General features: G+C 42.5%; 1 protein-coding gene across 10 annotated transcripts in view; it reads left to right on the top strand.

The window, feature by feature from the left end:
• Positions 1-13,933, top strand: part of AGRN (agrin) — a 653,845-nt gene that overhangs the window by 539,276 nt on the left and 100,636 nt on the right. For all 10 annotated transcript variants that reach the window (XM_089668391.1, XM_089668395.1, XM_089668399.1 and 7 more), the window contains 2 exons: positions 1,340-1,504; positions 11,012-11,155. In XM_089668391.1, the coding sequence (XP_089524517.1) occupies positions 1,340-1,504; positions 11,012-11,155 (309 nt within the window). The remainder of the gene's footprint in view (positions 1-1,339; positions 1,505-11,011; positions 11,156-13,933) is intronic.

Raw genomic sequence — 13,933 nt, 5'->3', positions numbered from 1 at the left:
ATTATGTACCAATACTATACTTCCTGTCTAGAAATACAGCACCATGACTGTTCCGTTGCCTTTCGGCACCATTACAAGGCTGTGAACCCTTGTGTCCCATACTAATTAATTGAAAACCAGTGTGTCACAGAACAGAACCTTTCCAGTTCATTTAGCACACAATCTGGAATTCAGTAAAAATGCGCAGGTTAGTTTTCCAGTTAAATGATTTTCTTGCAGTGGTTTTCTTTAGCGGTATGGATTCTGTTGTTTGGCATACAGCCATTAGAGAATGCGAACACAAGTCTGTTTAGGAATTTTTATCATAAATACGCAAACATCTAAAAATGACAGTTTCCTTTTATCACTACATAAAACACTTCCAAAAACTTTGTAGGTTACCATTTTTCTCAGGCCCCAAAAAGGATAGATGGCAAATTCTGGTGGGTTAGATATGGGTCTGGACCAACTGATATGGAGTTTCAGTGAATGGAAGGCATTGATGTCTCTATGTCTAAACAACAGCTTCACTATACACTATTGGTAGCCAGTGTAGCATTTTTCACCTTAATGTTCTCCTCCCCACCTGTACATACTTTACCTTTCCTTTGTTCCCTAGGAACTCCAATCAGCCACCAATAGCTTTGGTGAAAAGCTTGCGCAAGATTTTCCAATTGTTACCAATGCCCTTTCCCCCATGTGACTACGCTAGGTGTTTTGCCAAGCACATTTTCCTCCATACCTCAAAGTACTTGGTTATTTTTTTTTCCTGCTGGCAAAGGGATGATTAAAGTGAACCTGTCCCTTTTGTTTTGTGAAAATAAAGCCCAAGAAGGAATTGTTCATATTTTATGATCTCACCAGCTATTTGTTTTATAAAAAAACATTTTTTGGGTTTTTTTTTAGATCAAATGAGCTCTTTATATTTATAAGTGTGGTAGGTATACCCTTTAACACAGCTAAGTGTTTGTAAAACTGCCATGGGATCTGTACTTGGCTACATTTGTTGAAAGGACTGTGAAATCAGAGTTGCATCTCCCATGCAGTGAAAAGACAATAGATTTCCACAAGGTTAAACAACACAGCATGAGAAATGCTGTCATAAGAACCTTTACACTGGAGGGAGCCTTGACCTCTTGTCACTGTCCCTGGATAAGCAACACTCTGTGAAATGCTGATGGCAGAATAGGCCATATGGAGCTACTTAAAAGATTTAATGTCTCTCTACATAGAGCATAACTTTATGTGTCCTCTTACCTTTGGTTGCCAGCTGGATGTTCACTTTGGCAGTGAAACGGATAATTAAAATGACATGATTGCCTTATCAGTCAATAACATTCTTTCATTTTGCTTTGTACAGGCAGCTGCCAGTGTAACCAGCATGGCTCCTACGGGGGTACTTGTGATCCCACCACTGGCCAGTGTTCTTGTAAACCCGGAGTAGGGGGACTGAAGTGTGACCGGTGTGAGCCTGGTTTCTGGAACTTCCGAGGCATCGTAACAGATAAGAAGAGTGGCTGTACCCGTGAGTGTTTTTCTGAAGATGTTTAAGTGAAAAGGCAACAAAAGCCAGACTAAGGAAATGTTTCTGACCGCTGTTGGTTACAGCTCATTGCTGTTTTTTACACATAATCTTCAAAATCCAAATGTTATGAACATAGGGTTTTTTTTTTTTTTGCTTAAAACCCAACCTTTCTAAACATGTCTAGATAGAGTGGGGAAGGGACAGAAGCTTTGTCTGGTTTTTATTACTGTACTGCCATTTGAAAGAAGCCCTTTCATTTTCTATAATCAAAAAGGGGAGTAACTGGGACAGGAAGTGATGGGAATTCCCTATAATGGGGTCAAAGAGAACAATAAAAACGGTTTCATTCATCATTCATTAAGTTATACTTGCACCTACTGGACGAATTGGACATTGACAACACTAACACCGTCAGCCTGCCAGGTATAATCCCTCCCACTTCCATCATACTTCAGATTTTTGCTAGTGTCCTAGGAGGATGGATGCCTTTTCTCTTGAGAAATATGTACCCAATTTTTATTAGTAACTTTATTTTTGTCTAGTTTTTTTTCTAAATAACTGCTTTCCTTCAATCAAGGTTTGCTGAGCTCCGCTCTTTATACAGCTATCCAGATCAGCTTTTCCTCAGCCATATTTTGGAGGCTGTATCTAGACCCCACTGAAAGTATGAACACCTCTCCGGCATATGGGTGTGGATAATCCTGCCCATCGACATGTGTAAATGACTAGAAAACAACTCAAGGGACCGGTATGGCCTTGCTGCCTTCCGCTGGTCCGGGAATGTCCAGAAGCTCATTGTAGAAAAAACAAGAAAAGAAGGTGCACCGGCCTAGTGCATTATCTCAGGGGGGTTTATTCTAAATAAATAAAAGCCATAAATGTACTCACAAACCAAGGTTAAAAATAGCATTAAGGATAATATGTGAACAGACGCAATGATCAGTGGGACCCGGGAGAATGTACACACCACACCAGGTGAACGCCTACCAGGGATCTGTGCAGGTTTACATGTTTCGAGGGGGCAAGCCCTCTTCCTTAGAGTCAAAAACAGACCCCACTGGACTGAAGATTGTGGTGCCTGCCTGGAATGTGACCTTCAGACATTGCTTGTGGCACTTTCTAGATATTTCTGTACTGTGTTAGCCACAGAGCACTCTTCAGATCCAGAATCTTTACACAGCCTCTGTTGTGACCTAGTCACACTTTGTGAGTTTGCCTACAGAAAAGTTAACCTGGAATGTGACCTTTGGTTACTGGGTCCTGCTTGTGGTTCTTTTCAGACCCTTGTGTTCTAGGTTACTTTCAGAGAGCTCTCCAGAACCAGGTAAGCCTTTTCGGGGGTATCTGAGCATCGGGAACTACTACATTACTGTTATATAGGGTCTGGGATTAAAAATACAATTTCAGTCTTTGCAGATGACACCAAGCTTTGCAGTGGCATAACATCCTTACAGGATGTCTCCAACTTACAAGCCAACCTCAATGCACTGTTTATTTGGGCAACTATGTGGCAAATGAGGTTTAATGTTGATAAATGTAAAGTTATGCACATAGGGGATAAGAATATGCATGCATCATATATACTAGGGGGAGTGCAACTGGGGGAATCAATGGTGGAGAAGGATCTGGGAGTTCAGGTAGATCACAAGCTTAATAATGGCATGCAATGCCAAGCTGCGGTTTCTAAAGTGAGCAAAATCCTCTCTTGTAATAGAAGAGGTATAGACTCCAAAGAAAAAATTACGCACTTACACTCCACACTTTGTTCCCAACTTTTCAGCTACTGAGGTCGTTTTCATCCTGCTATTTCCCCCATTTGCAAGAGACTCAAGTATTTTTTCCCAGTAAGTGCTTGCTACTGCCTGCAGTGACATATCTGCCCATTTACCTCTCCTGCTCTCAGCAGCTGGTTTGTGAGTGCCTTTTTTTATCTTGGTTTCATTAAATTAAGTTGCGTCAATTCAACAAAACAACATGTCAGAAACACAAGGGTAGCAGTCCAACTTTACGTATTCTCTCCAGCTTATAAATTACTTACAGTTTTGAGACAGCCTCCAGTGTCCCTCCTCAGTCAACACACTCCTCAAAGTATCTCCTAGCTCCACCAGGTGTTGCCCCCCCCATTTGCTGTATCCAGGGAGGAGTTTTCTACAGCTGTGCTTGATTTTATAAACAAAAACACAACTATGATTGCTGACTTGGAACACAGAGGCTGTAAGTGTATTTTTATGCTTTCCTCTCCATAATCCTTCTGTTATTCCTGCAGGTGTAGCAACCTCTGTGCCTTCTGCTGTAGATGCACAGTTGGATGAAAAATCTCATACATTTTTTTGAGTGAGTTTGTTCCTGGGGAGCCAGAATCAGATGATATAACTCCCAAGCTTAACGATACCATATAGTTTTTTATATTGATGTTGTACGTGCCATCTTGAAATGAAGAATGATAACAGCCCGAGGTTACTACTGACTGCTGCTACTAGTCTGGGACCTCTAAGAGGCTCCAAGACTATCAAACCTTGTTCAGTATACTCTTTACTTGAAGCTGTTTTGTGACTGGACAAATCCTGATAAGCTACTCACTACCCCAAGCTGTTCACTTTTTCAGACATGGACAGTTGGCAGGCAGGCTACCTTAACCAGCATCATCTGGATCTGGCAGAATGGTCTTAAGTGAGAGACATTAGATGTGGAGCTCCTGACCTTAATTAAAAAAAAAACTGGACACGTTTGTTCCCCAAAGCAGAGATTCTCTGTCGAAAGCAGTGTGTGCTCTGCTAGTTCTGTGGGATTCTTTAAAGCCTGATTTGTGTATTTCCCCTCCTCCCTTGTCTATTCCTTATGATCAAGATGTATGGCGAGCTCAGAAGTCTACATCCACCGAGGTCTTCCCTCACAAATGGATAGCATACTTTGCCTGGTGTGAGGAAAGAAGATTTCATTCAAAGAATTACTTGTGGGATGTATCCTGCCCATTTTGCAATTAAGCCTGGATCAGCATTTGACCCCAAGCACTATCAAGGTGCAAATTTCATCCACTGCAATCTTATTCCAAAGACCTCTAGTCCCTCATCCTTTGGTTAAAACTTTTGTACAGGGTGTCCCTCATGTGAATTGAATATTTTTTTCTCTTGCTCTTCAAAAAACAGTCTTTGAACCTCTCAGAGATACTCTCCTTTCTACTCTCACCCACAAGGTTGCCTTCCTTGTTACCGTCATTTCTGCGAGGCATCCTATAAAGAACCCTATTTTGGTTCCACACAAGGACACATCAGTGTAAGTGTTTGCTAGCATACCACAGATCTTTAGATAAAGTCCAAACATTTTTTAAAAACTATTGGACTTTATCTAAAGATCCGTGGTATGCTGACAAATATTTACACTGTTCTGTGATGGTTTCAGTCTCTAACTGGTTGTTGCTGCAGCACCCATTACTTTTTAGCTTATTCCAGGAACATGTGCAATGGGAAAATATTGACAATTACACAAGACCAAGGTAGTATTAAGGTCTATAAGCTCCTTTCTTCCCAAGGTGGTTTCTGCCTTTCACCTCAACCCTGACATTGTCCTTCCATCTCTCTGTCTGGCACCAATGCATCAAAAGGAAATTTCCCTTCACTGCCTGGATGTAGTTCGCACTGTGCATATTTATCTCTCAGCCAATGATTCCATTAGAAAGACTGACTCTTCCTTTGTCATCCCTGACAAAATCCCTGATAAACTTCATAAAGGGGAACCATCTTTCCGTTCCATCATATCTTAGTGGCTTAGGTCCTTTTTTCAGTGCCTTAGACAGTTCTTTAAAGCCTATGGTTTTAAAGACAAGGTCCTGCTTTTTCCTGTTAATGTGCACTCTGCTAGATTTTTCAATCCCTTTTCAGCTTTTTTTGGCATTGGGTAACTGTTTCCCAGATTTGCTGGCATCTGGACTTTTTTTTTTCTGTAAGTTTTAAAAGGTGGGTCGGGCCTCATCTTATGCCAACTTCAAGAGTAAGGTCCTTCAGGTATTTCTTTGAGTTTTAGATTTCCTTCATTTCTGTTGTTGTTTTTGTATGCTAATTTGGCCTGTTAGTGTTTTGTTACCATTGCCCACATCTCAGTTAGACTGCACTTGGATGTCCCAATTGTCTCTGAATAACTGAATCCTTTTTACCTGAAGGAAAACAGGATTTTTGTACTTACTGTAAAATCAATTTCTTGGCGTTCATTAATGGACACAGACTCCACCCCTTGTGTTTGTGATTTAATCCTAATACAGCGTTTCTACAAAACTGAAACATGGTGGGAGTGGGAGGAATTTTACCTAACTGGCCATTGGCATTGTTGTTGCTAGTCCCCAGTTCCTCTTGTAGGTGGCTATATAACCCAGTTAACCCTGAATAACTGAATTCTGTGTTCATTAAAGTGTCACTAAACCCACATCATAAAAAACTGTCAATAAATGCTGTGTTACATGCTGTTCGTACTCTCACAGTCACTATAGGATTCATTTTCTATATTTTTCAAAAAACCTGGTTGATCTTGCTGTTCTCTATCTTCCCCTTCTTTCCATGTCCCCAGTGCAGTTGGTCATTTTTTAGAGCAGTTTTGGCAGTTACTGAACATGCTCAGTTTTCAGTGTATTTCTACAATGAGCATTTCCTCCCTATCACATCTGAGCAGCCCATGTGACTATAGAGTCACAAATGTGGGTGTATACACAGTGGTAAATGACAGCCCACTCCCTCCCTCCTCCTCCATGCCCACTTACCGACTAAACACACTGGGGGTGAGATGTTACATCCTTATGGAGGTTTCACCTGTTATTCTAAGCCACAGGCTGGAGGGGCGTGACACAGCCTGTAATAAGCAGAAATCCACCCACACCATGTAATTGCCAAAAAATAATAAATATTTAATTTCAAGTATATATTTGTATGACAATTTAAAACAGTTTATTGATCTTATTTATTTTTACTCTGTATCCCAAAGGCTGTTTTTTTGTTTTGAACATGTGACCAGCAGCAGAGGTATATATCTACCTTACCCCCTGTTCCCACAGTTTGTTTTCATGACGCCAAGGTAAAGAAAACGAGTAAAAGTCTCCTCAATGGGGAAACAGTAATGAAAATCTGAAAGATTTCTGATTTCTTCCCCATCTTCCTTAAACCAAAAAAGTTTTGGTTGAAGCCAAGTTTGAGAGCCAAGATGAAAAAAAGAACTCTTTAAAAGTACAGGAATCATTCCCGTGTGCCATGGCAGAGTTTACTTGCATTAGTAAATAACCTGCAGGGCTTCTTGGGCTAGTCTTAAGCTAGCAGCGCTACTAAAGCCATATTGTAGTTTTTCTGCATAAGTTCTCTACTTCATTTACTTCTAACGATTACCTGAAGATTTATATGAATGTCTGATTTAAGTAAAGAAAAAGTTATTTCTGTATCTCGCTTTCACTGATTGCTTCAGAGAAGCTCTGCAATAATCAGATTGTACATGATTTTCTTTTGATAATAAAACAGCACAGCTAACCTGTATTACATAGTTAATGATCCATTTCCATAGGCAAGATCTATTGTGTTTAGGTTTCTCTGTAACAGCAATTTTTGGACACAGTCTTAACATTTTGGAACAGTTGTCCTGAATCCATGAGTCCCGTTGGATTGTGAAAGCCTGAGGCAAGGATTGATTCAAGCGTATAGAGCTGAAGGCATGAGACTAAATTACTCAATGAAGAGCCAGGCTGCATAGGTTTGATGGATGGCTGTATGGCATCTCTCACCAACACTTAGATGAAGGCGGTATCATTATTAGAGGACCCCAGCATGTCCCTCGTTACATCATATCAAAGTTGTTCCTTCAGATCCTGTTGCACCTTTTCAGAACACTGCAATAAAACAACGAAGTGCAATAGACAGGATGCAGCCGCAAGTGCTTTTCTGTGCACTGTCCAGGAGAGTCTAGCTGGTCATGTCTGCCCCACAGGCAGCCAGTTGTCAGTTATATGATCCAAGCCAAGAGTCTGTCAGTGTAGAAACTTGACAGACACAGCTGAGCCAGGTAGATGGGGAATCACTAGACCTGCAGGAAAAAAGGGAGTAGTGCTGCAGCTGGGTTCTTCAAATCAACTCTGTATATCACTGAGAAAAGTGCACTGACAGGAGCTCACTCTACATCCTAAATTATATACAGTAAAGAATATACAGCAAAAAAGTATTTAGTCAGCCACCAATTGTGCAAGTTCTCCCACTTAAAAAGATGAGAGAGGCCTGTAATTGGCATCATAGGTAGACCTCAACTATGAGAGACAAAATGAGAAAAAAAATCCAGACAATCACATTGGCTGATTTGGAAAGAATTTATTTGCAAATTATGGTGGAAAATAAGTATTTGGTCAATATCAAAAGTTCATCTCAATACTTTGTTATATATCCTTTGTTGGCAATGACAGAGGTCAAACATTTCCTGTAAGTCTTCACAAGGTTAGCACACACTGTTGCTGGTATGTTGGCCCATTCCTCTATGCAGATCTCCTCTAGAGCAGTGATGTTTTGGGGCTGTCGCTGGGCAACACGGACTTTCAACTCCCTCTAAAGGTTTTCTATGGGGTTAAGATCTGGAGACTGGCTAGGCCACTCCAGGACCTTGAAATGCTTCTTACGAAGCCACTCCTTCATTGCCCGAGCAGTATGTTTGGGATCATTGTCATGTTGGAAGACCCAGCCACGTTTCATCTTCAATGCCCTTGCTGATGGAAGGAGGTTTGCACTCAAAATCTCACGATACATGGCCCCATTCATTCTGTCCTGTACATGGATCAGTCGTCCTGGTCCCTTTGCGGAGAAACAGCCCCAAAGCATGATGTTGCCACCCCCATGCTTCACAGTAGGTATGGTGTTCTTTGGATGCAACTCAGCATTCTCTCTCCTCCAAACACGACGAGTTGTGTTTCTACCAAACCGTTCTATTTTGGTTTCATTTGACCATATGACATTCTCCCAATCCTCTTCTGGATCATCCAAATGCTCTCTAGCAAACTTCAGACGGGCCCAGACATGTATTGGCTTAAGCAGGGGGACACGTCTGGCACTGCAGGATCTGAGTCCCTGGCGGCGTAGTGTGTTACTGATGGTAGCCTTTGTTACATTGGTCCCAGCTCTCTGCAGGTCATTCACTAGGTCCCCCAGTGTGGTCCTGGGATTTTTGCTCACCGTTCTTGTGATCATTTTGACCCCAGGGGGTGAGATCTTGCGTGGAGCCCCAGATCGAGGGAGATTATCAGTGGTCTTGTTTGTCTTCCATTTTCTAATTATTGCTCCCACAGTTGATTTGTTCACACCAAGCTGCTTGCCTATTGCAGATTCAGTCTTCCCAGCCTGGTGCAGGTCTACAATTTTGTTTCTGGTGTCCTTCAACAGCTCTTTGGTCTTCACCATAGTGGAGTTTGGAGTGTGACTGTTTGAGGTTGTGGACAGGTGTCTTTTATACTGATAACAAGTTCAAACAGGTGCCATTGATACAGGTAATGAGTGCAGGACAGAGGAGCCTCTTAAAGAAGAAGGTACAGGTCTGTGAGAGCCAGAAATCTTGCTTGTTTGTAGGTGAACAAATACTTATTTTCGCCCATAATTTGCAAATAAATTCTTTCCAAATCAGCCAATGTGATTGTCTGGATTTTTTTTCTCATTTTGTCTCTCATAGTTGGTCTACTTATGATAACTGCTGTCATTCCACTAAGATAAGGCTGGTGTCAGGGGTCTGTGCTCCACGAATAAACACATATACGCGAATCATAACAGCGTGTATGTTTGTTTTTTCCATGATCATTCAACTAAATTATCATTCAACAGTCCAAATCTTCTTCTGCTGACTCATACCCAGGGCTTTTTTTCAGCGGGAACGTGGGGGAATGCACTCAAACACTGAATGTATGTAACAGCAACGGATGCTAGAGAGACCATTGATGCTGGGCGATCTGTTGTTGCTGGGGGACCTATTATTAAGGAAGGGGTCTATTGATGCTGAGGAGGGTCAATTGTTGCTGGAAGGGGATCTACTGTTGAGGGAGGGGTCTACTGTTCCTGAATGCTTGGGGTCTATTAATGGCAGCTTCCGGGAAATCTATTCGGGGAATATTTTCTTGCAGGGGGTCTATTGTTGCTTGGGGCAGTGGGGGGGATAATTTAGCTGGCTGCAGGTAATCTATTTTACTGCTTTTCCTATTATCATGAACACATTCTATACAAATTACTTAGCACCATAAAATGATGCTTGGGATCTGTATTCACTAAAAGGGGAGGTACTGGGAGGTGGTAGGGGGTAGAACCTAGGGACAGTGCTAGGAGGGCAGTAGGGGACGGAACCTAGGGACAGTGCTAGGAGGTGAGTAAGGGGTGGAACCTAGGGACAGTGCTAGGAGGTGAGTAGGGGGTGGAACCAAGGGATAGTGCTAGGAGGTGGGTAGGGGGTGGAACCAAGGGATAGTGCTAGGAGGTGGGTAGGGGGTGGAACCTAGGGACAGTGCTAGGAGGTGGGTAGGGGGTGGAACCAAGGGATAGTGCTAGGAGGTGGGTAGGGGGTGGAACCAAGGGATAGTGCTAGGAGGTGGGTAGGGGGTGGAACCAAGGGATAGTGCTAGGAGGTGGGTAGGGGGTGGAACCAAGGGATAGTGCTAGGAGGTGGGTAGGGGGTCGAACCTAGGGACAGTGCTAGGAGGTGGGTAGGGGGTGGAAGCTAGGGACAGTGCTGGGAGGTGGGTAGGGGGTGGAACTTAGGGACAGTGCTAGGAGGTGGGTAGGGAGTGGAACTTAGGGACAGTGCTAGGAGGTGGGTAGGGGGTGGAAGCTAGGGACAGTGCTAGGAGGTGGGTAGGGGGGTGGGACCTAGGGACAGTGCTACGAGGTGGGTAGGGGGTGGAAGCTAGGGACAGTTCTAGGAGGTGGGTAGGAGGTGGAAGCTAGGGACAGTGCTAGAAGGTGGGTAGGGGGTGGAACTTAGGGACAGTGCTAGGAGGTGGGTAGGGGGTGGAAGCTAGGGACAGTGCTGGGAGGTGGGTAGATTGTGGAACTTAGGGACAGTGCTAGGAGGTGGGTAGGGGGTAGAACTTAGGGACAGTGCTAGGAGGTGGGTAGGGGGTGGAAGCTAGGGACAGTGCTAGGAGGTGGGTAGGGGGGTGGGACCTAGGGACAGTGCTAGAAGGTAGGTAGGGGGTGGAACTTAGGGACAGTGCTAGGAGGTGGGTAGGGGGTGGAAGCTAGGGACAGTGCTAGGAGGTGGGTAGGGGGTGGAACCTAGGGACAGTGCTAGGAGGTGGGTAGGGGGTGGAAGCTAGGGACAGTGCTAGGAGGTGGGTAGGGGGTGGAAGCTAGGGACAGTGCTAGGAGGTGGAACCAAGGGATAGTGCTCTAAGGTGGGTAGGGGGTAGAGACAAGGGATAACTTGGAATAAGGGAGTACGTGTACCTATTCTCTCAGGAAAAAAAAGCCCTGCTCATACCTATGAGTACATTTACATTTTATCAACCCTTTTGTTTTACAGCATGCAATTGTGATCCAGTTGGAGCTGTGCGTGATGACTGCGAGCAGATGACAGGTCTTTGCTCGTGTAAGACGGGTATTTCTGGTTTGAAATGCAGCCAGTGCCCAGATGGACGAAAACCTGGCTTGAATGGCTGTGAGCAGGGTAAGCAACCAGATATCTTGGGTGTCTGGCAGAGCAGATGTCATGAAAGTGCTTTCATCTGCCATGCTGGTTATTCAGGTTTGTTGCAAAGCACCAGACATAAAGTTACGCCTACAGTTTATATATATTTTTATATTCAGGTAGTACATTATTTACAAACGAGTCTAGCATGCCCAGCTAAGTTCAGTAGGGTCTGGAAACCAAGGATCATGTGATAACATGGGTAAATTAAAACCAGTTGAATATGCTCACAATTTCCAATAATCTTTACAGGTGATCTTAAAGTAATGGGTGAGGGAGGACAGGGAAGTACAAGTTGAATAAGATGGATATGAATGGCTAACTGTAGTTTTTTTCAGTTGTTATAGGGTGAAATATCAAAACTGAATGTTTTGGGGTTTTTTTAATTATTGTGAACATTCGTTTAACAGGTGCATGCATTGCCCAGCCTGGCATCTTACTGAGTCAAGAAAAAAAATATATTGATGTTCTGGGTCACAATCATGTGCCCAGGTGGAGCTACGCTTGCAAAGCTTGTTCATAGATTTTCTATAGGTTGATGGCATAATCAATAATGATTTACCTTCTACGGCGGCTACAGCAGAATGAAAACAGATTTGAGCAGGCAGAAAAACACAACAAAATGAAATCTGACAGTGTTTTACAATTACTCAGACTGTGTAGTCAGCTCGGTGTGCAGCCTGTCTGTGATAAAATGGTTTCTCTTCTCTCTAGCAAAATGCAGTGTTTGCTTGATGCTTTAACTATCATGCAAGTAATACGAGGTAAAATGAAACACAAGAAAAGGTTTTGTATTATATCTATCTATTTCAAAACCTTGAACCTTTTCTTGTGAGTTACACAATTTCCAAAATGTTTACAAAACTCAGTTTTAGAGAACATTTGTTTAGCTCCTTACATGAAAGGTTAATAATATAACTTAATTACAAAATATTCAGTTTTACTCAAATTAGTTAATTAATACACCTTACAACAAAGATAACTACAGCTAGTATTTTATACGAACTCCATGATTTGTAAGGGCAACAGTAAGTCTTCTAGGCATGGAATGAACAAGTTGGCGACATATTGCAACATCTATCTTTTTCCATTCTTCAAGAACAACCTCTTTTAGAGCCTGGATGCTGGATGGAGAGTGATGCTCAACTTGTCTCTTCAGAATTCCCCATAGGTGTTCGAATGGGTTCAGATCAGGAAACATACTTGACCACTGAATCACTTTCACCCTGTTCTTCAGAAATGCAAGAGTGGCCTTAGATGTGTGTTTTGGATCGTGTTAAAAAAGTGCACAACAACCAAGGGCACAGAGTAGTGGTAGCATCTTCTCTTTCAATATAGAGCAGTACACCTGTGAATTCATGATACCATCAGTGAAAGGTAGCTCCCTGACACCAGGAGCACTCATGCAGCCCCACCACCATGTTTCACTGTAGGCACCATGCATTTTTCTTTGTACTCATCACCTTTGCAATGCCATACAGTGTTGAAGCCATCAGTTCCAAAAACATTTATCTTGGTCTCATCACTCCAGAGTACAGTGTCCCAGTAATCTTCTATTTCAGCATGGTCACTGGCAAAGTTTAGGCAGGCTTTGTTCTGCAGGGGCTTTAAGCGAGGCTTCCTTCGTGGACGACACCCATGCAGGCCATTCCTCTACATTGTGCGCCACATTGTGTCCCAAGAAACAGTCACCCCAGTTTGACTTTCTACTTCTGTAACCAACTGCAGTGAACTTTCATGGTGATTTTCTTCAACCCTTCTCATCAGAAGACGCTCCTGTCGAGGTGTTAACTTCTGTGTATGGCCTAGATGTCTCTGTGAGATGGTTGCAGTTCCATCTTTGTTAATTTTTTGTATCACTTTTGTTACAGTATTCTGACTGATAAGTAAAGCTTTGCTGATTTTCTTGAAGCCTTCACCTTTCTTGTGTAAAGAAATTATTTTCTTTCTCAGGCCTTCTGACATTTCTCTTCCATGTGGTGTCATTGCTGACAGCATAAAATGGGAAGAGATTTTCTTTAAGTAACACCCTTTCATAATTGTCTGCTGGACACCTGTTTAATGAATAATTAGACTCACATGTAGTTGAATTCTTGTTAATTAGGATTTTGTTGTCAATAATTTAGCTTTGCTCCTAAGACTTTCATTGGGGTGTATTCATTTTTGCAACATGGTCTTGAATTAATTTGTTAGGAAAAAGAAATTTTTGTGTGTGCAAATTAACAAATCTTGTTTGCAATCAATGGCCCGCATTTGTGGGAGTATTTTGTAGTATAGTGTCCCATAGAAAATGTTGATTCCGAAGGAAAAGTAAAGGTTTTCCGGCAAATCCATTGGAGTGTAGTCATTCATGCTGAGCTGTATATATACACACACATATGTAAGGTACTTATATAGCACTGACAATTTAAGAATTTAAGCAGTTCTTTACATATATATTGTACATTCACATCAGTCCTCAAGGAGCTTAGTCTAAGGTGCCTAAGTCACAGTCATACATACACATACTAGGGTCAGTTAGCCTACCAGCATGTCATTGGAGTGTGGGAGGAAACCAGAGTACCTGGAGGAAACCCATGCAGGCATATGGAGAACATTGTTCTTGGAACAACGGTTTAATGGACAGTAAGTGAAGGAAAATCTACATCTGGGAAGCAGAAAATACCAAAAAGGTGATAGGGGTTCCAGCATTCCCCTAATTAACTTGGAAAAAAAACTGTTTGCTCCTGTCTGTGTTGCTTTTGGAGAGTTTCCTTC

Source organism: Staurois parvus, unplaced genomic scaffold (assembly GCF_062004578.1).
Source record: "Staurois parvus isolate SC_StPar_1 unplaced genomic scaffold, SC_StPar_1.0 ptg000057l, whole genome shotgun sequence".
Lineage (NCBI taxonomy): Eukaryota > Metazoa > Chordata > Amphibia > Anura > Ranidae > Staurois > Staurois parvus.
The sequence above is the reverse complement of the archived record's forward strand: the minus strand, read 5'-3'. Positions and strand labels throughout refer to the sequence as shown.